Raw genomic sequence first — 25,658 nt, 5'->3', positions numbered from 1 at the left:
AAACAAACCTTGCAAAAAAAGAGCCAAACAAGTTCCAAAACATCAGAATAAAACCTCTCACAATGACTTGAATCATTTTATTTCAATCTTTAATAAAAAGATTATGGAAGGTCCATTCTACACATGTACTGTATGCAATAGACTACTTTATAGAAAATCAGTTACTCAAGTAAATGAAGGCCAAATATAGCACTCGCTTTCTTTTAACAAATAAGAAGTCATTTGATAAAAAGGAATACATTTGCAAAACATGTGACTTGAAGGTGTGAGAGATTATTCAGCGTTAATTGATTTCCGGTTGATTTTTTGCGATAAGTGACAGATGATTGAACAATAGGATCATATTATATATTTAAAATGAGAGAGACCAGAGCGAAAGACAGAGAACGGTGAGACGAGAGAGAGGGAGGTTAAGTTGATTTTATAAAATAAAATGTGAAGTTTCGGAACATAGCAGATTCTTTAGTCTCATTTCCGACACAGTGGCACCTCCGACGGGACGCGCGAAGCATGGAGGAACTAACCAAAGAAGCAGAGGCTAAATTGCAGATGTTGCTGTACACTAATGGAAAAACACGTGGCATTGTGGAAAAGGGAAACCTAGGAGTGGTCGCGCGACATCGCGACAACCTACAAGCATTAGTAAAAGAAGTAGACGCGCTTAAACTAAAGGTCGAGCAGGCCATGTTCAAGGCCGGGAAAAGTGCAGAAGACGTTGGAAGTTGGAGCAGTAGCATTGAAGAACCGATCGCCGAAGCTGACGAAGAAGTTTCGCGACTAGAAAAATGGCTCGTGGAGACGAATGGAGAGATCGAATATCGAAAGCACAAGGACGAAGAAGAAAGGAAAGCCTGTGCTCGTGAAGAGGAGCTTAAATTCGAAAGAGAGCAAATGGAGATGAAGCTAGAATTCGAACGCCAACTGGAAGAGACCAAGGCAAAACAGCAACCTGTTGAGAAGGTTAATCAGACTGAACAAAGGACAACAAAGCTACCGAAACTACAGATCACAAAGTTTAATGGGACGTATGAAGCATGGCTGCCGTTCTGGAACAAATTTCAAGCTGAAATTGATAAAGCAAGCCTTGCGTCTGTGACCAAGTTTGCATACCTAAAAGAGCTGGTAGATCCAAAGGTTCGAGCGGAGATAGACGGACTGCCTTTCACAACAGAGGGCTACGAAAGGGCAAAGAATATCCTCATCGGCGAATATGGGAAAACGAGCGAGATCGTGAATGCGTACGTCCAGAACATCGCGAATTTGCCTGTCATTACAGGAACACAACCTGCGCCTATCCACGAATTTTACAAGAAGCTCGTGTACAATGTGCAATCTTTGGAGACACTGGGCAAATTGAAAGACGTCACTGGAAATGTAAGGAGTGTGCTCGACAAACTAAAGGGTGTAAAAGCAGATCTAGTGAGAGGACAAGTGGACTGGCAGGACTGGGACTTCCCACAGTTGATAAAAGCTTTGAAAAGTTGGAAGGAAATCAACCCCATTGGGAGCGGCGCGGATAATGCGGGGAAGCAAGGTGCTAAATTCCGCGATCGCGAGAAAACATTTCACGCAAACGAAACTACGCCAACACAAAGAGGGTGCGTCTACTGTGACGCAACTGACCACAGAGCTGTGAATTGCGACAAGTTTGTGACAGTTGGAGACCGCAGGAAACAATTAGGACTGAAACAGCTTTGTTTTAACTGCACAGGAAGTCGACACCGTGCTTCTGAGTGCAAATGCCGTTCTGGCTGCCAGATCTGCAGTCGAAGACATCATACGTCGATCTGTGACAAACATACATCGCGAGACCAGCTGATGACCACAACGAGCGCAGAAAGGAAAGGAGTGGTGTATCCTATGGTAACAGTTGACGTGAACGGTGTTAAATGCCGAGCATTGTTGGATACAGGAGCCGGAAGTTCCTACGCTTCATCAACGCTTCTGAACTGTTTACATTTGCGCCCTATCCGTCAACAATTCAAGCGCATTGAAATGATGTTTGGTACTTCAAACAAAGCGATAGACATCTATGGCCTACAAATTCGAAGCGTTGATGGTAAATTCACCTTGGAAGCCAAAGTAAACAAAGTCGACCGCAAAGAGTTGTTGACATTGGAAAACCCAAAATGCGCAGAAATCGTGGCTCAGTTTTCTCATTTGAAGGGCGTAACCACAAATGATAACGACGAGAAAGCGATGTTGCCTGTTCATCTGATCCTTGGAACAAACGAGTACGCTAAGATCAAAACAGGGGCAAGACCAAGAGTTGGGCGCTCGGGAGAACCAGTAGCAGAATACACGAAGTTCGGCTGGACGATCTTGTCACCTGGAACAGAGTTGGATCTCAGCAACATGTTGTTAACGCAGACCTCCGCAATTGATTACGAAGAATTGTGCAAGTTAGACGTCTTGGGGTTGAAGGACAATCCAAGTGGAGACCAGGAAACCGTTTACGAAGAATTCAAAGAGCAACTAACTAGGAGTTCAGAAGGCTGGTACGAGACGAACTTGCCCTGGAAAGGAAATCACCCCCCCTACCGAACAATCACACTGGAAGTTTAAAACGTCTCAAAAATCTCGTGCGGAAGTTAGAGATACAAGGCGAGCTGGAGAGGTACAACGACATTATCCAGACTCAACTGAGCCAAGGGATCGTAGAACACGCTGACGAGGTGGTCAAGGACGGAAAAGAGTTCTACATTCCTCATAAAGCGGTCGTGCGCGAGAATGCAGAATCTACAAAGATACGCATTGTTTATGATGCTTCTGCAAGAGCTAATGCAAGTGTCCCCTCACTCAACGAGTGCCTCGAAATCGGCCCTCCACTACAAAACCAGCTTTGGAACGTGCTGGTACGAAATAGGTTCTATCCCGTGGCAATAGCTGGCGACTTAAAACAAGCATTTTTGCAAATTCGCGTCCGAAGAGAAGACCGAGATGCCTTACGCTTTCATTGGATAAAGGATCTGGCAAGCAAACAAGTAGAAACCTTGCGATTCACTCGAGTACTCTTTGGTTTGGCACCGTCTCCATTCCTCTTGGCCGCAGTTATCAAAGAACATCTACAGCGATACAAAATGGTGAACCCGGAATTAGTAGAGGAGATAGAGCGCAGTATGTACGTGGATGATTTAATCAGTGGTGGGGAGACAACAGAACAAGCGTTAGAAATCAAGATGACAGCCACGACCATCTTTGGTGAGGCGACTTTCAAGCTGCACAAGTGGCATTCCAACGATCGGGAACTAGAAGTTGAAACTGCGACTGTAGATGAAGAAAGTCAGAGTTACGCCAAACAACAACTGGGAACCAGAAAGGGCGAATCAAAACTGCTAGGAGTCCCCTGGGACAAAGAAAAGGACGAAATTCAAGTCAGCTTCCCGATTTCAACCGCTGAGCCGACAAAAAGAGGTATTCTTGGAAAAGTCGCAAAAATCTACGATCCACTCGGTCTGGCTTCACCCGTGACCCTCTCCGGAAAAATGCTCTACAGAGACGCCTGCGACACGAAGATCGCGTGGGATAGGCCCCTACCAAGTGACTTACAAGCCAAATGGAAGAAATGGGAGCAAGGACTTCCAGAGCACGTGAACGCGCCAAGAAATGTCGTCAAGCATTCAGGGAAGATATTATCAATTGACTTACACACATTCGGGGACGCAAGCGGGAGAGGAGTTGCAGCCGCGGTTTATGCAGTGGTGGAGCAACCATCAGGCACGAATCGAGGCCTCGTGACGGCGAAGTCGCGGCTCGCGAAGAAAGGACTCACGATTCCCCGATTAGAACTAGTGGCTGGACATATGGCTGCGAACCTAGTACACAATGTGAAAGAAGTCCTGAAGGGTTTTCCCGTAAGAAGTGTCTATGGTTGGCTGGATAGCACAGTCGCACTGCATTGGATCCGTGGTAATGGCGAATACAAACAGTTCGTGGGAAATCGAGTGAGGAAGATCCAAGAAAAAGAAATAAACTGGAGGCATGTACCAACAGAGGAGAATCCTGCGGACGTGGGGAGTCGGGGAGGAGATGTGAGTAGATTGACAGCTCTTTGGTGGCAGGGGCCAAGCTGGTTAGCAAAACCACAGGACTGGCCGCCAGACCTTGTAACGACATCTACTCAAGAATCAAAAGCGGAAGAAGCGAAACAAACTCGCGAGTTGTTTGCTCTAGCAGTAGAGAAAACAGAGAACAACGACGCCTTCGATGCACTGCTGGAGAAGTACGAGCTGTGGCGTGTGTTGCGAGTGGGTGCTTGGATCTGGAGATTCCTCCACAACATAAGAACCGTCCGTAAACAGAGAATCGTTGGTCCCCTTACCACTGAAGAAATACAGAAACAGACAACGTTCTGGATCAAGCGATCTCAGCAACAAGCAAAGTCGAGCCAGAAATTTGAAGAAGACAGTTTACAGTTGAATGTGCAAGGAAACCAAGAGGGAATATTAGAAAGTAGGGGAAGAATTCAAGGCCATTACCCCATCTTTCTGCCAGACTCCTCGCCCTTCACTCGCAAGTTAGTTCACCGATCACATGTCGACACACTGCACGGAGGAGTGGCCCTTACCATGACCAAAGTGCGAGAGCTATACTGGGTACCGCGTTTAAGGGCACTCGTAAAACAAGTTCTCAGAGCGTGTTCAGGCTGCAAGCGTTTTCAGGCCATGGCGCTGGCAACGCCGCCTCCCGGACTTCTACCCACTGACCGCACAGAGGGGAGCACCCCATTTGAGGTTATCGGAGTCGATTTTGCAGGGCCCATCAAGTACCGTATCAGAGCCAAAACAGAAGGAAAGGCCTATCTTGCATTGTACGCGTGCAGTCTTACCCGAGGATTATTCCTGGAAGTACTACCAAACCTGGCAACCAGTGAATTCCTAAGAAGTCTAAAACGGCTCATCGCGCGCCGTGGGCGTCCGAAGAAGACATATTCCGACAATGGCAAAACCTTTGTTGGCGCCGAGAAGTGGCTCAAACAAGTTATGCGTGACGAGAAGACACAAGATTACTTAGCACATGAGAACATCAAGTGGCAATTCAACCTCAGCCGCGCCGCTTGGTGGGGAGGACAGTTCGAGCGCCTCATCGCACTGGTAAAAACAGCTTTAAACAAGACTATCGGATGCGGAATGTTGACCTGGACAGAGCTGTGTGAAGTGGTACTGGATGTGGAGATTGCTTTGAATAATCGCCCTTTATGTTACGTCGAAGACGACATACAGTTACCCGTGCTTACCCCTAACTCACTGCTATTTCTTCGATCAAACCAGCTACCAGAACTGGAACCACACCATCTAAGAGAATTTGATCTGCGTAGAAGAGCTAAATATTTGCGAAGGTGCAAGCAGGCTTTGTGGACCAGGTGGACTACCGAATATTTACGAGGGTTGAGAGAACGACACCGGATGAAACACAAGGGTCAAACCACGCCCTTGGCCAAAGGAGAGGTAGTCATCATCAAGGACGAGGAACGAAATCGCAATAAATGGAAAATTGGAATCGTGGAAGATCTGATTCCGGGACGAGACGGAATCGTTCGAGCTGCCAAACTTCGAGCGGGGAAAGGAACACTTGAACGGGCGGTACAACACCTTTACCCACTGGAGCTGTCCTGCGATCGGGAGAATGTACAGGCTCCTCTGCAGCTCAACCCCTTAGCCCCGACATTCAGGCCCAGGAGGGATGCAGCGGTAGCCGCTCGTCATCGCATTCAAGATGCGAACATTGATGCCGATTAGAGATATTTAGGAACACTGAACTGATATACTGGACTAACTTTCTGTTTCGTTCATTGAATTTCAAATTTTATCGAGCGCGCCATTCTAGTGTTTTTCTCCGTTGAGAAAAACAGGGGAGTGTGTGAGAGATTATTCAGCGTTAATTGATTTCCGGTTGATTTTTTGCGATAAGTGACAGATGATTGAACAATAGGATCATATTATATATTTAAAATGAGAGAGACCAGAGCGAAAGACAGAGAACGGTGAGACGAGAGAGAGGGAGGTTAAGTTGATTTTATAAAATAAAACGTGAAGTTTCGGAACATAGCAGATTCTTTAGTCTCATTTCCGACAAAGGTTTCAAAAGGGCAAGTTCCATGTCAAGCTGTGTACAATAAACTGCTTGTTGATGAAATCCCTGCAGAACTTGAGTCTCTAGAAAAGCTTGAACAGATCCTTATAGCACAGCGCATTGTATTCGAGAAAATAGTAGTAATGCCAAAAGGCCAACAACGAAAAAATTAAAGGAGCTATCTGTAATGTGCCTGTTAATTGTGAACAGACATCCAATATTTTACCACATCCTCCAGAAAGTTCAGGCATAATTATGTTGAAACTTAAAAGGAAACTCCAGTTCAGAGGTCATGTCTACTTTCAAGCAGTGCGACCCGAGTTTATTGTCAATGCCCTTATGTGGCTTAGGATGAATAATCCATTGTACAGCAATATAGTAACATGCATTGAAAATATTTACCCAAGTCTAACAAAATTTCAAGACTGAGAAATACATGTAAATGCAGGTATATGTACTGACAATGAAATATGCTCTTCAAATCATAACTCTTGTGAACAAGACACAATACAATCTGCTGATGACAATGAAGAAGAAAAAGACGACCCTTTGAATGAATTTAGAGCACCAATTAATCAAACATGCCTACTGTCTGTTATACCAGATTCTATTCCGTCACTGCACTGAGGGCTCACGTGAGATAGCATTGCGCCTGTGCGAACTCAGTGTGTTGCCGCCTTTGGAGCGAACGGACGTTTGTTTTTTCAACACGCTGAGAATTTTAGTTTTAAGCGATAATTCGCAAAAAAAGGCCTGAGACCTCGGATAAATCTGAGCTTAAGGGCGAGAAAGACAACTACTACTATATTCATATATTCTACTATACTATACTACTATTCTACTATATTCATACGCCCTAAGAAAGATGGAGGGTTTAGATTAATTCTAAATTTGAAGAATTTGAATGAACATGTGGAGTATCAACATTTTAAGATGGATACCTTATAAGGCAATAAGGCTTATGACTCCAAACTGTTATATGGCCTCAGTAGACCTGCGTGATGCATACTACTCAGTGCCAATTCACAAAGATGATCAAAAATATCTGAGGTTTTGCTGGAAAGGTAGATTGTTTCAGTTTACATGTCTACCAAATGGTCTGGCTTGTGCACCCCGACTCTTCACAAAAATCCTTAAGCCAGTGTATGCTACGCGCGCCAGAAGGGTCACCTAAATGTAGGCTATATTGATGACTCTTATTTACAAGGGGAGAGCGTGAAGGACTGCCAAGCCAATATTAATGATACCTGTGACTTATTTTCAACATTGGGTTTTATCCTACATCCTGATAAGTCGGTCTTACAGCCAGTTCAAGTCCTTACATTTCTGGGATTTGTCTTGGATTCAGTTAATATGACTGTCTCCTTAACACAGGAAAAAATCCAGCGCATAAGGGAAAGATGCAAGAAAATGATGGAGCTTGTTGAGCTCCCAATCCAGGAACTAGCTAGCTTTATAGGGCTTTTAGTGTCAAGTTTTCCTGGAATCTTATATGGACCACTGCATTATAGACAACTTGAGAGGGATAAAACTACAGCCTTAAGACAAAACTATGGCAATTATAATGCTCAAATGAGATTATCCCAAGAAAGCTTTTCAGAGATAAAGTGGTGGTATGATAACATACAGACAAATAACTACCCCATATTATTGCCTAATTCAAAGGTTGATGTAATAATTTACACCGATGCATCAACTAAAGGATGGGGAGCTGTCAAAGAGACAGAGAAAATAGGGGGTAGATGGTCAGAGGAAGAAGCAAAATATCACATTAATTGTCTGGAGCTGTTGGCTGCAATTTTTGGACTTAAGGCATTTTGCAAAAATGAGCAAGGCATTCACGTTAAGATTTACTCTGATAACTCTACAACTGTGAACTATATTAATGCTATGGGAGGTGTACATTCTAGGGAATGTCACACTATTGCTAAAGATATTTGGCAGTGGTGCATAGAAAAACAAATATGGTTAACAGCTGCTCATATCCCAGGGACCAAAAATGTTGAGGCAGATCGGAAATCACGCGTTTTCTCAGACAACAAGGAATGGATGATAAGATCTGATATTTTCCAACAGATCACAGATATCTGGGGGGAGCCCTCCATAGACCTCTTTGCATCCAGACTAAATCATCAGGTTCCATGCTATGTATCCTGGAAACCTGACCCAGGGGCAGCCTTTATTGATGCATTTTCTGCAACATGGGATAAACACTTGTTCTATGCTTTCCCTCCATTCAGTTTAATTGCAAGATGCCTACAGAAAATACAAACCGATTGTGCAGAGGGATTGATGATAGTTCCAATGTGGCCAACCCAGAGTTGGTATCCCAAACTTCTTCGCATGTTAGTGGCTGCTCCAAGAGTGTTACCACAACAACGAACTGCCTTACAAATGCCAGGGATGCCACAAGAAGTCCACCCCCTATTCAGGAAAATGGTTCTGATTGCATGCAGATTGTCCGGCAGTCCTATGAGACACAAGGAATTTCTCAAAAGGCAACCTCCATCATCTTACAGTCCTGGAGGAAAGGAACTACAAAGCAGTATTCATCTTACATCAAAAGATGGACTACATATTGTCATAAAAAACAGATTGATCCAGTTTCTGCCACTGTCCCCCAGGCACTAGATTTTTTGGTGGAGCTATTTGAGTCAGGCATCGGTTACAGTGGTATCAACACTGCAAGGTCTGCTCTATCCAGTGTCTTAAAGCCTGTGGACGGGATGACTTCTGGAGCACAAGAGAGTGTTAAGAGGTTCTTAAAAGGAGTTTACGAAGCAAGACCCTCCAACCCAAGATATACTGAGACATGGGATGTGAGCAAGGTTCTGAACTATCTTAAGACAATCTCTATTACAGACTGCTCACTAAAGGATCTGACTTTAAAATTAGTCACTTTAATGTCATTAGTATCAGCTCAACGGGGGCAGACAATTCACTACTTGTCTTTGGAGGACATGGTTGTTTCAGAAACTTCTGTGACTTTTATTATCTCCAGGCCTATTAAACAGTCTAAGCCAGGGTCGAAACCCACTGTTGCTAAGTTTGAAGCTTACCCGGACAACCGTAACATTTGTGTTGTCACTACCTTGAAGGCATATCTTAATCGTACCTCTTCTCTACGTGGAGGTGCACAACAATTGTTTATTAGTCATTACAAGCCATTTAAACCAGTTTCCCGGGACACCATCAGTAGATGGGTCAAAGCTGTAATGCAAAAGTCAGGAATTGATGTAAACTTTTTCAAGCCCCACAGTACTAGGGCTGCCGCAACATCTAAGGCTTTGTTGAAATCTGTACCATTAGAGCACATCTTATCAGTTGCAGGATGGAGCTCATCTGACACTTTTGCAAAGTTTTATAGCAAGCCTGTTATCAACACAGATAGCTTTTCTAACGTTTTGTTACAAGAGTAAAGTTAATAAACTGTTTTGACCAATATGACTTGCTTGGTTGGTCATTACTCTGTTCATGTGTGCAGTGGACTTTGAAGTCTCACGTGAGCCCTCAGTGCGGTGACGGAATAGAATTGGAAAATTAAACGAGACTTACCTGTAAGTTGAAGTTTGATTGAAATTCTATCCGTCACCAAGCACTGAGGGATTACGTGCCCTCCCTTTTAAGGCCCTCCCATTTTGCTGGTTAGGGTTTTCTTTCCCCTGCACACATGGCAAGTGCTTTAAAAACTGAGTTCGCGCAGGCGCAATGCTATCTCACGTAATCCCTCAGTGCTTGGTGACTGTCATGTATTACATGACGTACTGAGTGCAGACAGGCTTCATGTACTCATATATGAAGTAGATAAAAAAAAAGAAGAAGCAGATGGTCGATCAGTGTGTAAATCTTATCTGTACGAATCCAAGGCATAGTATATGCATTAGGAGGATACAACATTGGCGACGAGGATAATTCTGTGAGACACAAGATGTCTTTGAGCGAAAATGGCGCTTCCAATGGGATTCCTAAGTTCGATTGTCACTCGGAACCTGCCACGTTAGGACCACGCTGGACGCGATGGTTCACATCTTTTGAATTGTTTGCCGATGGCAAAGGTCTGATTATCACTGAAGGTACAAATGCAACAACCAGACAACGAAGAAGAGCTATGCTACTCCATTTAGCGGGACAAGATGTGCAAGAAATTTTCTCTACTCTCGCGAACACCGGCGAAGCAACGGACTACGCCGCCGCTGTAACAGCACTGAATGGCTATTTTCTCCCCAAAGTTAACTCCGCTTTTGCGCGTCAAAAATTTCACCGACTCCAACAACAGCCAGGTGAGACTGTTTTGCAGTTTGTAACCCGACTGAGAAAAGAAGGGAAAGACTGTAATTTTGGGGCAGACTTTGACAATCAGATAAGAGATGCGATTTTATGCAAATGCAGGTCAGATTATGTCAAACGTAAATTGCTTGAAGAAAGAGATGAACTTACTCTCGCACGCACATTAGAACTTGCAGAACAGTGCGAAAGTGTAGAACACCAAATGTCTCAGCTTAGCTTGAGTGAACAGACTACAGAAGCACACAGGGTCTATGAAAAACCTAGGAGACCAAAAGATCAACAAAGAAACAAAGAGAGCAAGAACAGAGACAGTCAGTGTCCTCGTTGTGGGTGGAGTGGTCACCTTGGTGGAGATCCGAAATGCCCTGCCAGAGGTCAAACATGTAAAAAATGTAAAAAGAAAGGTCACTTTGCTAGTGTCTGCAAAACCAAACCAAAGAAGCCAGGAGTCAATCAGGTGCAAGAAGAACAAAAACCCGATGGGGAGCAAGTCGATTATGCATTCAGGGTCACCAATAAAGGTCAGTCAAATATGCTCAAATTGTCTGTGGGTGGAGTAGAATTGGAAATGTTGGTGGATTCTGGGGCCACCAATAACATTATCGATGAATGTACATGGGAAGATCTGAAGGCTAAAAAGATCAAGTGTAAATCACAAGCAGCTCCCGTTGACAGAAAATTGTACGCTTATGCATCCAGCAAACCCCTCCCAGTAAAAGGTAGCTTCACATGTGAGGTACTAGTGGGCAGAGGAAGAGTCCAGACCGAATTCCTGGTTATCAAAGGAAAGGGAATACCACTCTTAAGCAAAGACACCGCATTGAGGTTGGGGGTGCTGAAAATAGGTGTTGACATTGCCACAATTGCTGAAGGCAAACAGACGCTGCAGCAAAAATTCCCTGAAGTGTTTAGTGGGATAGGAAAGTTGAAGTCCAAGCAAGTAACATTGCACATAGACGAAACAGTGAAACCAGTAGCCCAACCCCTGAGGCGAATTCCTTTCAATCTGCAAGAGAAGGTAGAAAAGAAGGTTCAAGAGTTGTTGAATTGTGATATTATAGAGGAAGTAGACGGGCCTACACCATGGGTAAATCCAGTAGTGATCATACCAAAGGCAGATGGTGACATACGACTCTGCATCGATATGAGACAAGCGAACAAGGCCATAGTACGTGGCAGATACCCAATACCAACTGTAGATGAACTGCTACACAATATGAATGGTTCCAAAGTCTTTAGCAAGTTAGACTTAAAGTGGGGATACCACCAATTGGAACTTAATTCAGAGTCACGACAGATCACCACCTTTGTGACGCACAAAGGCTTGTACAGGTACAAACGTCTATTATTTGGCGTGTGTTCAGCGAGTGAGCAGTACCAACATGAGATATCCACAGCTTTAGCTGGAATAGAAGGAGTCGATAATATATCTGACGACATCATAGTACATGGCCCGGATCAGGCAACTCATGACCAACGCCTATATAAGACAATGGAACGCCTCAAGCAGCATGGCTTAACTCTCAATGCTGACAAATGCCTATTCAATGTGGACAGAGTGATTTTCATGGGAATTCTTCTCTCTGAAAAAGGGATTGGCCCAACAGAAGAAAGAATCAGAGCCTTGCAAGAAACAAGGGAACCTGCCACCGTCAGCGAAGTAAGAAGCTTCCTGGGATTGGCCAATTATAGCAGCAGGTTTATTCCTCACTTCGCTACTATCACTGAGCCACTAAGGAGCTTGACCAGAAAGGCTGTTCCATTCCACTTTGGACCTGAGCAGAAAACCGCTTTTAAGATTCTGAAACAGAGCATGGCTGACGCAGGAACACTTGCATATTTTAACAAAGGCGCAGCAACCAAAGTAATAGCTGATGCCAGTCCAGTCGGCCTCGGAGCTGTGTTACTACAGAACCAAAATGAAGCATGGGTGCCAATTTGCTATGCAAGCCGCAGCTTGACAGAGTGTGAGCGCAAGTACTCCCAGACCGAAAAGGAAGCCCTCGCTCTCGTTTGGGCATGTGAGAGGTATCATGCATACATTTATGGCATGAAATTTGATCTGGTAACTGACCACAAACCGTTGGAGGTCATCTACGGGCCACGTTCCAAGCCCTGTGCCCGCATCGAACGGTGGACAATACGGTTACAACCCTACGACTTCCGAATTGTATATACTCCAGGGCAGAATAATATAGCTGATCCTCTTTCCCGCCTGCTTAAGCAAGACAAAGTGACGAGTCATCCACATGGGGCAGAAGAGTACATCCGATTCGCAGCTATCAGTGCCACTCCCCAAGCATTAACCACGAGAGAAGTCGAAGAAGCATCTGCAACAGATGAAGAATTAAAAGTCCTGAGAGAAGCAATCAAAACTGGCAGATTTGAGAAGTGCAAAAACTATGCACCAGCCGCAGGAGAACTGTGTGTGATTGGACAGCTAGTCTTGAGAGGTACCCGTATTGTGTTACCAAACAAACTCAGAGCTCAGGCAATCAGCTTAGCCCATGAAGGACACCTAGGAATTGTGGGAACAAAGCAAAATTTAAGAAGTAAGGTGTGGTGGCCTCGTATGGATAAGGCAGCAGAGAAATTCTGCAAGTCCTGTCACGGATGTCAACTGGTATCTCGCCCAGACCCACCTGAGCCATTGAGATCCACGACATTACCAGAAGGTCCTTGGCAAGACCTAGCTATAGACCTCCTAGGACCACTTCCTTCGGGACACTCAATCATTGTTGTTGTGGACTACTACAGTCGTTATTATGAGTACGCCATCATGATGTCAACCGTCACAGAGAAAGTAATTGACAACCTGGAAGAGATTTTCAGCCGCCATGGCCTTCCTCTGACCATAAAGTCAGACAATGGTCCACAATTCCGCTCCGAAGAATTCCGGGAATATTGTAAGCAGAATGGAATTGTTCACACCAAGACCACACCAAAATGGCCTCAAGCCAACGGGGAGGTAGAGAGACAAAATGCATCGCTGATGAAGAGGATCCGCATTGCCCAAGCCGAAGGATTAGACTGGGTGAAGGAGCTAAGAAGATATGTGACTAAATACCGAGGTATTGATCACGCGACAACCGGTAAGAGCCCTGCGGAATTATTGTTTAACAGAAAGATGAGAGGAAAGCTACCAGAGCTACATGCCGACCATCACTTGGACCTGGAAACTCGAGATAGAGATGCCGAAGTGAAAGCAAAGACCAAAGTAATAGCTGATAAATCCATGAATGCAAAACCATCAGAAGTTCAAGTTGGTGATCAAGTCCTGGTGAGGCAAGAGAAAAGAGACAAGTTTTCCACGCCATTTAATCCAGTACCATTCCAAGTGGTTAGCAAGACCGGTAACAGTGTTGTTGTGGAAACTCCAGGTGGAACGCAGTATTTAAGGAATACATCCCATGTCAAGAAGTTTGTGAGCCCTGACAATCCGGAAGAACCACCTGTCAGTGTCGATGTACCGACAACACCTGAAATTACCGTGGTACCAAATCAAGTGATGAGTGGATCTACACCAGTAGTGCCTACAACACCTCCCAGTAGACCCCTAACTCATCTCACACCTTTAGCACAAGCAAGTGCAGGAAGCAAATCTGGTACAACCTCTGCTAGTAAGAATGCAGCAGTTGATCAAGCAACAGTACCTAGCCCACCAGCAACACCAAAAGGTGGAAGACCTCAGAGACAGAGGAGACTCCCTGGGAGATATAAAGACTTTGTTTTAAAATGTTGAACTTCGTTTGAAACAGTGAACTTTGATTCGAAATGTTAAATGTTGTTTTGATACAAGGACTGCTTAGAACCGGTGAATCTCGTGTTGAAATTAAGCGAATTAGTTATTACCAGCTCTCCGTCCAATTTTCAGATTCGCATGTTTTGTTTTGATTAAGTCTTAAGGACTATTGTTTTCTTTCTTCAAGAAAAGGAGGGATGTCATGTATTACATGACGTACTGAGTGCAGACAGGCTTCATGTACTCATATATGAAGTAGATAAAAAAAAAGAAGAAGCAGATGGTCGATCAGTGTGTAAATCTTATCTGTACAAATCCAAGGCATAGTATATGCATTAGGAGGATACAACAGTGACGGATAAAATTTCAATCAAACTTCAACTTACAGGTAAGTCTCGTTTAATTTTCCAATTATCCTGTAACTGTTGAGCTAAATAGTAATAATTCATCAGGAAATGAAGTTTACAATATTGCACCTGGTGAAATAAACATCCAGTGTCCTTTATGAGTGACAAACAATGTGAGGAGCTGGCATTTCCAGTATTGTTTCCTAAAGGAAGATTTGGCTATAAAGTTGAACGAGAGGTTAAATTGTCACCAGTAAAATACTTTAATGCAAGACTGTTACATTGTAGCGGCAGATTTGCAACAAATCCAGAATATCTATTCTTTGCACAGTTCATAATAGAACAGAAGAAAATTTCAGATAGTATTAATATTGCTCTAACAAAAGTTCACGGACAGCCTATTACAGCATCTCATTTAAGATCAAATACACAAAGTTTGCAAAATCTTATTTGTCAAGATCAGGCTTATTTATTTTTAAGACAAATTCCAGGTACACCACCTTACTGGCAAAAATTCATGTATGAAGTAGTAGCAATGGTAAAGCAGCTTGGTATTCCATCATGGTTTATGACATTATCTTGTACAGATCTTCGATGGTCTGAGCTTTTTCACATTATTGCTAGGACAAAAGGAATGAATTTAACTGATGAACAAGTTGAAGCCTTGTTTTATAATGAAAGATGTTCTATGCTTAATCTTAATCCTGTTATCACTGCTAAGCATTTTCAGTACAAGGTTGAAACATTTTTCACAGAGGTTCTTCTCACCAGTGCAAACCCCATTGGTAAAATTGTTTATTATGCTCTTCGTATTGAGTTTCAAATGAGAGGCTCTCCTCACTTACATGCACTAATATGGACTTCAGACTGTCCAAAACTGACACATGAAAACAAACAAGATTACATAGAATTTATTGATAAGCATGTCCACGCATACATTCCAAATAGAGAAACCGACCCTCAATTACATGAATTGGTTGAAACATATCAAAACCACAACCACTCTAAAACATGTCGAAAATACAGGAATATTCCTTGCAGATTCAATTTTGGACAGTTTTTCACCAAGAGTACAATTGTAGCAGAACCCCTTTCTGATAATCTACCTGAAGATGTCAAAAGTAATGCTCTAACCAGACGAAAGGAAATTCATAATTTAGTCAAAGAAAAAATAGATAATGTTCTAAACCCCAATAAACCAGATTATGATCCAAAATTAACTGAAACAGATATTTTTAGTTCTTTAGGTATTTCTGAGGAGCAGTATTACTGGGCATTGTCTATATCAGGCAATTCTCATTATGATTTGCATCTGAAGCGGCCAATAGACAGCTGTTTTATTAATAACTACTTTGTTGCTGGTATTAAGGGCTTTCAAGCAAATGTTGACTTACAACCTGTTTTTAATCACTACAAGTGCGTAACATATGTCTGCTCATACTTTGAAACTGAATGTTCACAAGCAATCATGACTGCAGCAAAAGAGGCCAAAACTGCTAATTTAAATGTTAAAGATGGCTTGAGAAAAATTGGTGCTGCTTTCCTCTCTTCTAGAGAAGTCAGTTCACAAGAATGTGTATACAGATGTATACCAGAACTTTGGTTGAGAAAAATATCTCCCAAAACAGTTTAAATCAGTACTGATTTACCACAAAAAAGAGTACGCATCGCTAAGACCCAACAAGAACTTGATGCATTAGACGAAGACAGTACAGATATCTACAAGTCTAATATAATTGAGCGTTACATCATAAGACCAAAATCTGTTTCTACTGTTGATAACCTATGTTTAGCAGAATTTGCTTCACACTATTATAAATACTACAAAAAAGAATGTTCTGAGACAGCTGATGCCCAGCCAGATGTTCTCACGGACAATGTGCTTGAATCTCAAAGTGAAACTTTAAATACTAATGCAGTCCTCCCAACACAAATTAGGTTGATGAATACCAATGAAGTCATGAAATGTAGGAAAACTAGGGCTGTTGTAAGATTTCATACACCAAATAAAATTAAAGAGCCTGAGAACTATTTCCATCACTTAATAATGCTCTATTTTCCATGGAGAGAGGAGAATAGTTTGCTTGGCAAAGAACAAACATATGCATCAAAATTCTATGAACCTGCAGTGCAAGCTTTTGTAGAATCCACTAGAGCAATATTTGAACCTTATGCTGATGCTGTCTCAGAAGCACTTGAATCACTGAAGAACAATCAGGGCAATATCATACGATCATACGATTCTATGAATGATCAAGAAAATGCAGATTTGCATTCAGACATGCCAGATGACTCTTTTCCAGAAGAATCATTCAATGAACAGCAGCCTTCACATCTTTCATCTGGAAATGAATCTGATCACCAAAGTACACTTCCCACAATAACAGTAAACAACCAACCAACAGATGTGTCTGATGACTTTCTGCGTCAGTCTGTAAGATCATTAAACAAAACACAACGTTATGCATATGACACAGTTCTGTCTTGGTGCAGAAGTAAAATTAAAAATATGAACAGTCTAAAGCCTGAAGAAGTTAAACCAATATATCTCTTTATAACTGGTGGTGCAGGTGCTGGAAAAAGTCACTTGATAAAAACAATATATCACACTGCAGCTAAAACTTTTCGACATGCTTGTAAGAACCCTGAACTACCAACAGTGCTTTTAATGGCTCCAACAGGAGTATCTGCTATTAATATCAATGGCACGACAATAAATACAGCTCTGGCAATTCCTCAGCAAACAAGTGACAATCTACCTGCAATGTCAGACCAAAAGAAGACTCAATTAAGACTGTCGTTTTCAGAACTAAAGCTTATTATTATAGATGAAATTTCTATGGTTGGGAACATTACTTTGCTTCACATACATCAAAGACTACAACAAGTTTTTGGCACAGGTAACTTGCAATTGTTTGCTGGCATAAGTATCATTGCCGTAGGTGATCTGTATCAGCTGCCACCAATACGAAGGAAACTGGTTTTTCAAAACTACAAAAATGAAACTCATAATCTGTATCATCCATGGCAAGTTTTCACAATGATAGAACTAACTGAAATTATGAGACAAAAAGATGATCAGCCATTTACTGAGCTATTAAACAGAATTAGGACTGGTACTCACACTGAAGATGTCAAGTGCATTAATTCAAGATCAGTCAGTCCATCAGATGATAATTACCCTTCAGATGCACTTCACATTTGGGCTGAAAATAACCCTGTTTCTGAACACAACAACAAACAACTAGACCAAATTTCAAAACCTTTGTTTGTACTCACAGCTGTAGATCAGTATCCACCTAACGTCACAAAACAAGATATTGATAGGTTGTTATGTAGAGGGAGATCTGAAACAGGCGGACTTGATTTTGAAATCCACATTAAAGAAGGTGCAAGAGTAATGCTTACAACTAGCATCGATATTGCAGATAGACTTATAAATGGTCAGATAGGAAGTGTTGCAAAAATTATTGTTAATCAAGATAATCAAAAACCAACAGTTATCTTTGTAAAATTTGATGACCATAATGCTGGGAATATTTCAATACAAAAATGTGGAAATGTGTTTGCTAGACAAAACAGAGCAGTACCCATTCAACCAGTTGTAACAAAAATCAAAGTCAGGCCAGGTAAACCATCCTCTCCAGAAATACAAAGGATACAGTTTCCTATCACACTGGCATGGGCATGCACTGTGCACAAAGTGCAAGGTTTGACACTTGATAAAGTTGTTACTAGTTTTAACTTGAATAGACAAAGAAGTTTTAACTATGGACAAGTTTATGTTGCATTAAGTCGTTCAACTTCCTTACAAGGACATTACATTCTGGGGCAAATAGATAGTAAAAATGTAAGAGCAGACTCTAGAGTCCATGATGAATATGAAAGATTGCGAAACAATTCATCAAAAAGTATGCAGCAAACAAATAAACCAATCCAAACTATTCAGGAAAATAGCTCAAATTTAACTTTATCCCTTCTAAATATACGATCTCTTAGAAAACACAGTATTGACATCAAGCTTGATACAAATATTTTCAGTAGTGATTTTATAGCTCTGACAGAAACACAACTTCTTCCTCAAGACACAGACCACAATATTAGAAATGACTTGAATCCCTTTGCACTGTACAGGCAAGATCATATTTCGGACAAATACTCAAGTTTAGCACTCTGTACCAAAAATAACATTGAAATTACAGAACAAGAGTATTTCCCTTCAGTAAATGCACTAAAATTTGTTGCTACCAATACTTCTATCCAGCAACAGCTCTCCTTTCTTCTATTATATAGACAACACAGCTCTAATGTATATAAACTCTATGGAATATCTACTTAGGAGTAATCCTATTGACCTCGTACTTGGAGACTTCAACATAAATTACTTCAATGAGAAAGAAAATAGGCCACTTGAATGCTTGATGCACTCTTTAAACTATGAACAAATTGTACAAACTCCCACATTTATTTCTGGACCATATTTACATGAAGCCAACAGCTTTTGATATAATCCACAATGATGTAATTAGTGTTTATTATTCAGACCATGATGCAGTTAAAGTATCATTGCAATTGTAACTTACAATAATTTATCATAATTAAAACCACGATATTGCTGTTTTACTTTAATTTTGTATTTAAGCTGGTTTTCCAAATCACCAGATTACAATGATACACATCAACTGCGATGCCTAGATTGCCAATTATGGGGAAACTACTGAACTCAACTGATATTGTAACAAAGCTGTTCCAAACAAAAATACTATAAATCTCAAGAATGATATAAATATGTTGGGAATAGGCCATTATATTTTCCACCGGGGAGAGTTTAGGCAATAACCCCAAATCCCCCGCCCCCCCCCAAAAAAAAAAACCAAAAAAAAAAAAACTGATAGTGTTCCCTTCAAATCTAAAATGTTATTGTTGAGCAATTTTTAAAGTTATTACTACTTAAAGTGGTTGTAACAAACACCCTGCTAAATATGATACAGCAGCAAAAACAAGCACCCTTCTCCAAATCAATATGGTCTATTCCTAATGGTGATTATATAACACTTCCATTTAATTGTGACATACTGTAGAAATATTTCATGTTAAATACAAAACATTGGGACCCTTAGCACCTTTGTGGTGCTGCTATCCTTTAAGTGCCAAAAAGGTGGGTTGTTGCTTTTACTGCATGGCTCTGCCCTACTGGTTAAATTAGCACATTGCACTTTGGATTAAGCAGTCCTGGTTCAAGTGCTACCCAGCTGTTAAGTTCTTGGGCAACTACACCTAACACTCATAGTGCCGTCCTTCACCCAGGAGTTAAAATGGATACTACTGGCAACATTATGTAGACTATATCATCTAACTTACCTGTGACAATGATCTTGTTTTCTTTCCTATTTTTCAGATGTCATTAAGCAAACCAGTCACTATCGCTGACATCAAGTCTTCACCTGTCCCTAACTCTCCTCAACGATGTGCAAAGAAGCTCACATGTGCTGTCCTCAACAAAAGCCCACTAAGACCAATCAAAAATGGTTCTATGTTCTCCTTGAATCTATGTGATAAAGACCCATCATCCACAATCAGAGCTGTCTGTTTCAACACAGACCTGTTCTCCAACTTTGAAACGGATGTAACATATGATCTTGAATCATTCAAGGTGAAGAAAGCATTTGGCAATTCGAGCTCCCTGGAACTACTACTTGACAACAACACCAAAGTTTCCACTGCAGCATCACAACTCAAGATCACAGACCATACTTTCAACATCTCCCAGATCCTTAGAAAGGAAACTGAGAATATCAGATTTATCAACCTGAAAGCAAAAGTAACAAGTATTGGGGATTCAATCTCGGTTGGCACATACCCCGACAACAAGTCAAAGAGAAGCATTTTCCTCGCAGACAATACTGGGCACATTGAACTTGTTTTGTGGAGAGAACGAGCAGAAACCATACAATTCAAAGAAGGCGATGTCCTCAGCCTGCAAAATGTGGTGTTGTCCACCTTCAATAACCAACTCAGTGTCACATCAACTTTTGAGACTGTCATTACAACACTAAATGAAGAAATGACAGTAGCCTCAACACAGCATCCACTGCCGAAATCCAATGTCATCTCTCTTCAGACCTTCATTGTTGCTATCAAAGAATTTATCTGCACATACACCTGCATTGACTGCAGGAAACAGATCGACCCAAGTGCATCCATGGAGAGTCCAACAATAACATGTCCAACATGTTCTACCATGTTCTTAAAGGAAAGTACACAGTTAAGCAACCACTGCATGGTCCGCCTAAACAACAAGCAATGGTTTTCGGCACATACAGGAGTAAGTGTCTGTTTATTTATGTAAACGACAGTATTAGGTATCCCCCACTCATACACTTTATACCACTTGCAAAAATTTACATAATTGTCAAATTTCTAAAAACCCTGCACAAACACACTTTATAACACAACTAACACAGTTGACAGGGCTAATAATCATGATTCTATCTCCCCATATTAGGATTTTGTTCTTAATACTATAGTACACTATACTTGCAATGCACGGGGTTGGACATTAGCTAGCTCCCCCCCCCCCCCCCCACTTGCCCAGACAAGTGTCAAAACATCTAAAGCAAATACAAATTTTAGATTTTTTATTGCATTACATATCATTAAAGACACTCGCCACTTGCTGTCAAAATTACGTGTAAGTTTCCATCCCTAATGATGCATTCTAACCATAATAACATCTTTTAGTACCCTCCTTCCAATAAGCACCCCCATTATGGAAGTACTTCCCCTTGACTGTCGTCTTGTTATTCCAATAACCAAAATGATTTACTACCATAAACGGACTGTCACTAGATTATGACATTTAATAACAACCATTCCTCAATCACAACATTTTATTTTATTTTCAGGTCATACAGCATCTCTTCAAATGGCAGGAGCCAAAACCCAAGCCAACAGAACAAGACATAGTAAATCTACTAAACACTAAGTTCACTCTGAGAGTGGATCTCGACCGAAAAATATTGGAACACGCTGCACCAGCAGACACCGACACTCACCCTGAGCCAGAAGAAGAATCAAACTCCAAAAAAGTTAAAACAGCTTAAGTAACTTGATTTAGAACAGTGGTCTTGATTTTATTCTCTTAACACAGACACAAGATCATCTAATAACATGTTTGAATATCAAAGTACTTGGTTAATGTAAAGTATTTCGTTAATGCCTTACCAAATTGTTATCACATTTTATTTGTTGTTTTACAAGAGATTCATACATTTATAAAATGAAAAAAAAGTTAAAACAGCTTAAGTAACTTGATTTAGAACAGTGGTCTTGATTTATTCTCTTAACACAGACACAAGATCATCTAATAACATGTTTGAATAACAAAGTACTTGGTTAATGTAAAGTATTCGGTTCATGCTTTACCAAATTGTTATCACGTTTTATTTGTTGTTTTACAAGAGATTTATAGATTTATAAAATGAAAAAAAAGTTAAACAGCTTAAGTAACTTGATTTAAAACAGTGGTATTGATTTTATTCTCTTAACACAGACACAAGATCATCTAATAACATGTTTGAATAACAAAGTACTTGGTTAATGTAAAGTATTCAGTTAATGCTTTACCAAATTGTTATCACGTTTTATTTGTTGTTTTACAAGAGATTTATAGATTTATAAAATGAAATAAAACTATTGTTCAGATTAGAAAAATGCAAGGAAAGACACCCTTTTAGTTATTCACCTTTTCCAGCTATCTATACCATCCAGTTCATGATATAAATCCAAATCTAAGGGACTGGTCAAAATAGTAAAAGGGGGAGGGGCGCTTGCTTAAAAACCCTTGACCCACCCCCTCACGTTGCATTAAAACTTTGGTGTTCCATCCCCCAAAGATGGCTGAAAATAAGATAAGATAAGAACCTTTATTTAAACATGTCGTATATATAATAAAAATATCTAAAATACAGTAAAAGAATTTAAAAGAGACTACTGGCATGACCTACCCCCCAAAACTCTACCCTAAGTAACAAAGGAGATACAGCCATGACCCACCCCCCAAAACTCTGCCCTAAGTAAATGTATGTCTCATTACGTTTTTCTTTATATCTGCAGTAAAGAGTATTCTATACAACTCAGTAGTGTAGCAGGGTTAAATTTATTGTGGGGCCATCGTGACTGCCCCAGCTGCAAATTTTTAGCGGGGGGGGGGGGGGGGGCGCCAGGGACATGGGAGCTGTTTGAAATAGCAATTCCAGCCTTCTGAGAGAAATTTCCAGTCAAAACACCATCATCACCCACCCCCAACTGGGGCTCAACGAAGGGATGCCCCACCCCTTTGCGAAGGTTCAAAACTTGCTGATACACCCCCCTTTCCCTCCACTGCACCCCAATACTTTTTTACAAGTCCCTAAAGACCCAACAGGACAAAAAACCCTCAAATTCCAACACAAATCTGATAATACTCCAACAGCTCATTGTTTATTGTCATATATACACACATTGTTTAAGAATCAATCCCCCCCCACCCAAACATCCACCCCTAAAATGGCCGGAGTGAACGCTCAACAGGCGTCTTGTTAATATGAATATGGCTCCTAAAGCTATACACTCAAGCACCACTGTACAACTGTATGCAGATGATATAAAATGCTTCAGAATCATTGATAACACCAATGATGTTTAACAACTACAAAGTGACCTGTCAAATCCAAATTGGTCAGCTATGTCAGTTACAACTGAGAAAGACCTTGGTGTGCATGTTTCTACCAAGTTATCTTGGAATAATCACATTGACGTTATCATCAGTAAAGCCAACAAGATGCTGGGCATGATCAAAAGAACTTGTACCAATAAATGTGATCAGAAAACATTGATAATTTTATACAAATCAATTATTCAATCACAGCTGGAGTATGCTCCACAGATCTGGTCACCTTACACTAAAGAAAAGATCACTGCACTTGAGCATGTACAAAGACGTGCAACTAAATTTATCCTCAAAACTGACTTAAGTTACCCTAAGAGACTTGTCAAACGGAAATTTTTCCCTTTACAATATAGAAGAGAGATATTAGATCTTTGTTTTTCTTTAAGTGCCTGAAAGGTTATATTTATTTCAATATTTAGTCAAATGTAAAATTATAACATCAGAAATAGTGAAGCTACACCGGTGAAAGGCCTTTCAGAACTAATGTTTTTAAGTTTTCTTTCTTCAATCGTATTGTAGATCTGTAGAATTGCCTACCACTAGATTTCAGAACAATTGAACATTTCTCATCATTTAAGAACAGTATTAATAAATTTTATCTTAACAAATTTAACGCAAATAAGGATAGATTTTAATAATTGATTAGTGATACATTGTCATATTTAATACTATTTGAGAAAACTTGTAAGTTTTTATGTATATATATACATACATATGTTTCTTAATTGAGGGTTTATTTTTATAAGGAATTCTGGTATTCTGTATAAACTGGCCTAATTATTCAGATCTTGTAATTTTTTTCATTTTTTCTTTTTATTTATTTTAATTGTTAATTTATCTACAGTTTGTATATTAAGATCTGTGTAATTAAAGTTGAGTAAATAAATTTAAAAAAAATAAAAAATGAAGAGAAATGAGAAAAGGAGAAAAAAAAAAGAACAAGAGTTCAAAATGTCAAACTGACAGTGCTGTTCACCTTAGCCTTCGTCAGTCTTATAGTTCAAGGCAAGTCCAGTGAATACCCTGTCCTTTGAAACCTTTGAAGAGGCAAAGGAGAGAGGTAAAACGACCCCACTAAAGGTTAAGGAGCAATCTCACACAACTTCAGCTGATAACATAGAAGGAAAGTTGGACCAGCTATGATGGCCCGATGGTCCTCCAAACTGGTCAAAAAAAGCCAGATTGTACAATATCAAAAGAAAGGGAAGTGATTTGACATCTGGCAAATGAGAGCGATTAGTCAAGGCCTTTTTAAAGTAAAAAAAGTCGACATTGCCTGATTTCAGCCACCATCAGAGGTGCATCTCAATTCAGAGGATGGCCCTTAAAAAAAAAAAGTGGTACATTTGTAACAAAGCCGACCATATTACCTCTCTGCAATATCATTGGCGAAAGAAATTATGTCTTTGGATTGAAAGAAATTTGATTTAGTAATTAAAGAATGATGAGATTAAGGAGTTAAAATTTAGAATTTAGAATTTAGAAGTACTGGCAATATGGCTGATTATCATTTTCTACTGTTTAATTTGACTATGAATTAGAAAAACATTAGAAAAAGTAGGCTTAAAGTGACAAGAACACATACAAAAGTCTAAGTCACGTTAATGATGAGTATAGTAATACTTACATGGGTTTTCATCATTTCCCTAGCCTCCTGTAACAAAAGGTTTTGATTAATTTTCCAGGATTCAGGGTACCCAGAGCTATGAGGAAGCAAAAGGGAGGAGAAATTTCCGTGCCTGTGATGCAATCAAGTAAACAACTCAAGCAAAGCTTCCATGAGGGAATAGAGAGTGGCAATTTTAACATAGTGATAGAATAGATAGAGCTAGTAATAGAAAGAGAGATCACCAAATTCACTATAAATGAACAGGGAGATATAGAGCGGAAGAAATACCACTTGCAAGCAAGAAAAAAAATTCCCCTCCAAGACATTTGGAAAGAAGCCTTAATTGAAAACAAAGACCTCCTTCAAATAAAAATGATGCTTTTTATAAACAGCTCAGTGAAAGTGAGATTGGTGCAGAGCTAAAGAAGATCAGTGAGGATATAAGGGAATATATGATAAAATCAAACAAAGGCTGACAAGCTTTCAGTAGAGGAGGCATTAGCTGATTTGGCATGACCATTTAACCCTTTCGAATTATGGTCACATGCTCTTTTGTGTCAGAGAGATGTATGACCCAGAAATTCATCTCTCTGATGCAGAAGGTAGAGTTTAAAATGAAAAGATGTGGATGTCCAGGCAACAGTGGAGAGGCCCTATCTGTATATGCTGTTTGCTCCAGCCGGACATGATGCTTTACTAAATTTAACCAAAAAACAGAGGAGGATGTTGAAGTAGAAGATAAGATGAGATTCATAAATGGAGACAACCCCCCTGTAAACTTTAACTGTGGAAATCAGCGTAGAAGGCATTACAGTTGCCCAGGTTTTGATGGGCATTTAAGCATGCGCCACAATCTAAATTACATGGCTCCAAGAAAGTAAATAACATTGA

At 40.6% G+C, this 25,658-nt stretch overlaps 3 protein-coding genes across 3 annotated transcripts; all 3 read left to right on the top strand.

The window, feature by feature from the left end:
* The first annotated feature begins 875 nt into the window (after nt 1–875).
* Nucleotides 876–5,996, top strand: LOC131777427 (uncharacterized). The gene is given in 2 exon segments (XM_059093733.2): nt 876–2,533; nt 2,536–5,996. Coding segments are annotated over 2 exon segments (4,845 nt in total). The 5' UTR covers nt 876–891; the 3' UTR covers nt 5,739–5,996.
* Nucleotides 5,997–8,798: 2,802 nt separating this feature from the next.
* Nucleotides 8,799–9,491, top strand: LOC131797945 (uncharacterized). The gene has a single exon (XM_059115611.2). It carries the CDS (start codon nt 8,799–8,801, stop codon nt 9,489–9,491), a length of 693 nt encoding a protein of 230 aa, XP_058971594.2.
* Nucleotides 9,492–17,509: 8,018 nt separating this feature from the next.
* Nucleotides 17,510–20,007, top strand: LOC131798361 (ATP-dependent DNA helicase PIF1-like). Its single transcript, XM_066170566.1, has 2 exons — nt 17,510–18,158; nt 19,847–20,007. Exons 1-2 carry the CDS (start codon nt 17,510–17,512, stop codon nt 19,876–19,878), a joined length of 681 nt encoding a protein of 226 aa, XP_066026663.1. The 3' UTR covers nt 19,879–20,007.
* Nucleotides 20,008–25,658: the final 5,651 nt, after the last annotated feature.

This window comes from Pocillopora verrucosa, chromosome 8, assembly GCF_036669915.1.
Source record: "Pocillopora verrucosa isolate sample1 chromosome 8, ASM3666991v2, whole genome shotgun sequence".
NCBI classification, from domain to species: Eukaryota; Metazoa; Cnidaria; class Anthozoa; order Scleractinia; family Pocilloporidae; genus Pocillopora; species Pocillopora verrucosa.
This window is presented reverse-complemented; position numbering and strand designations above follow the sequence as displayed.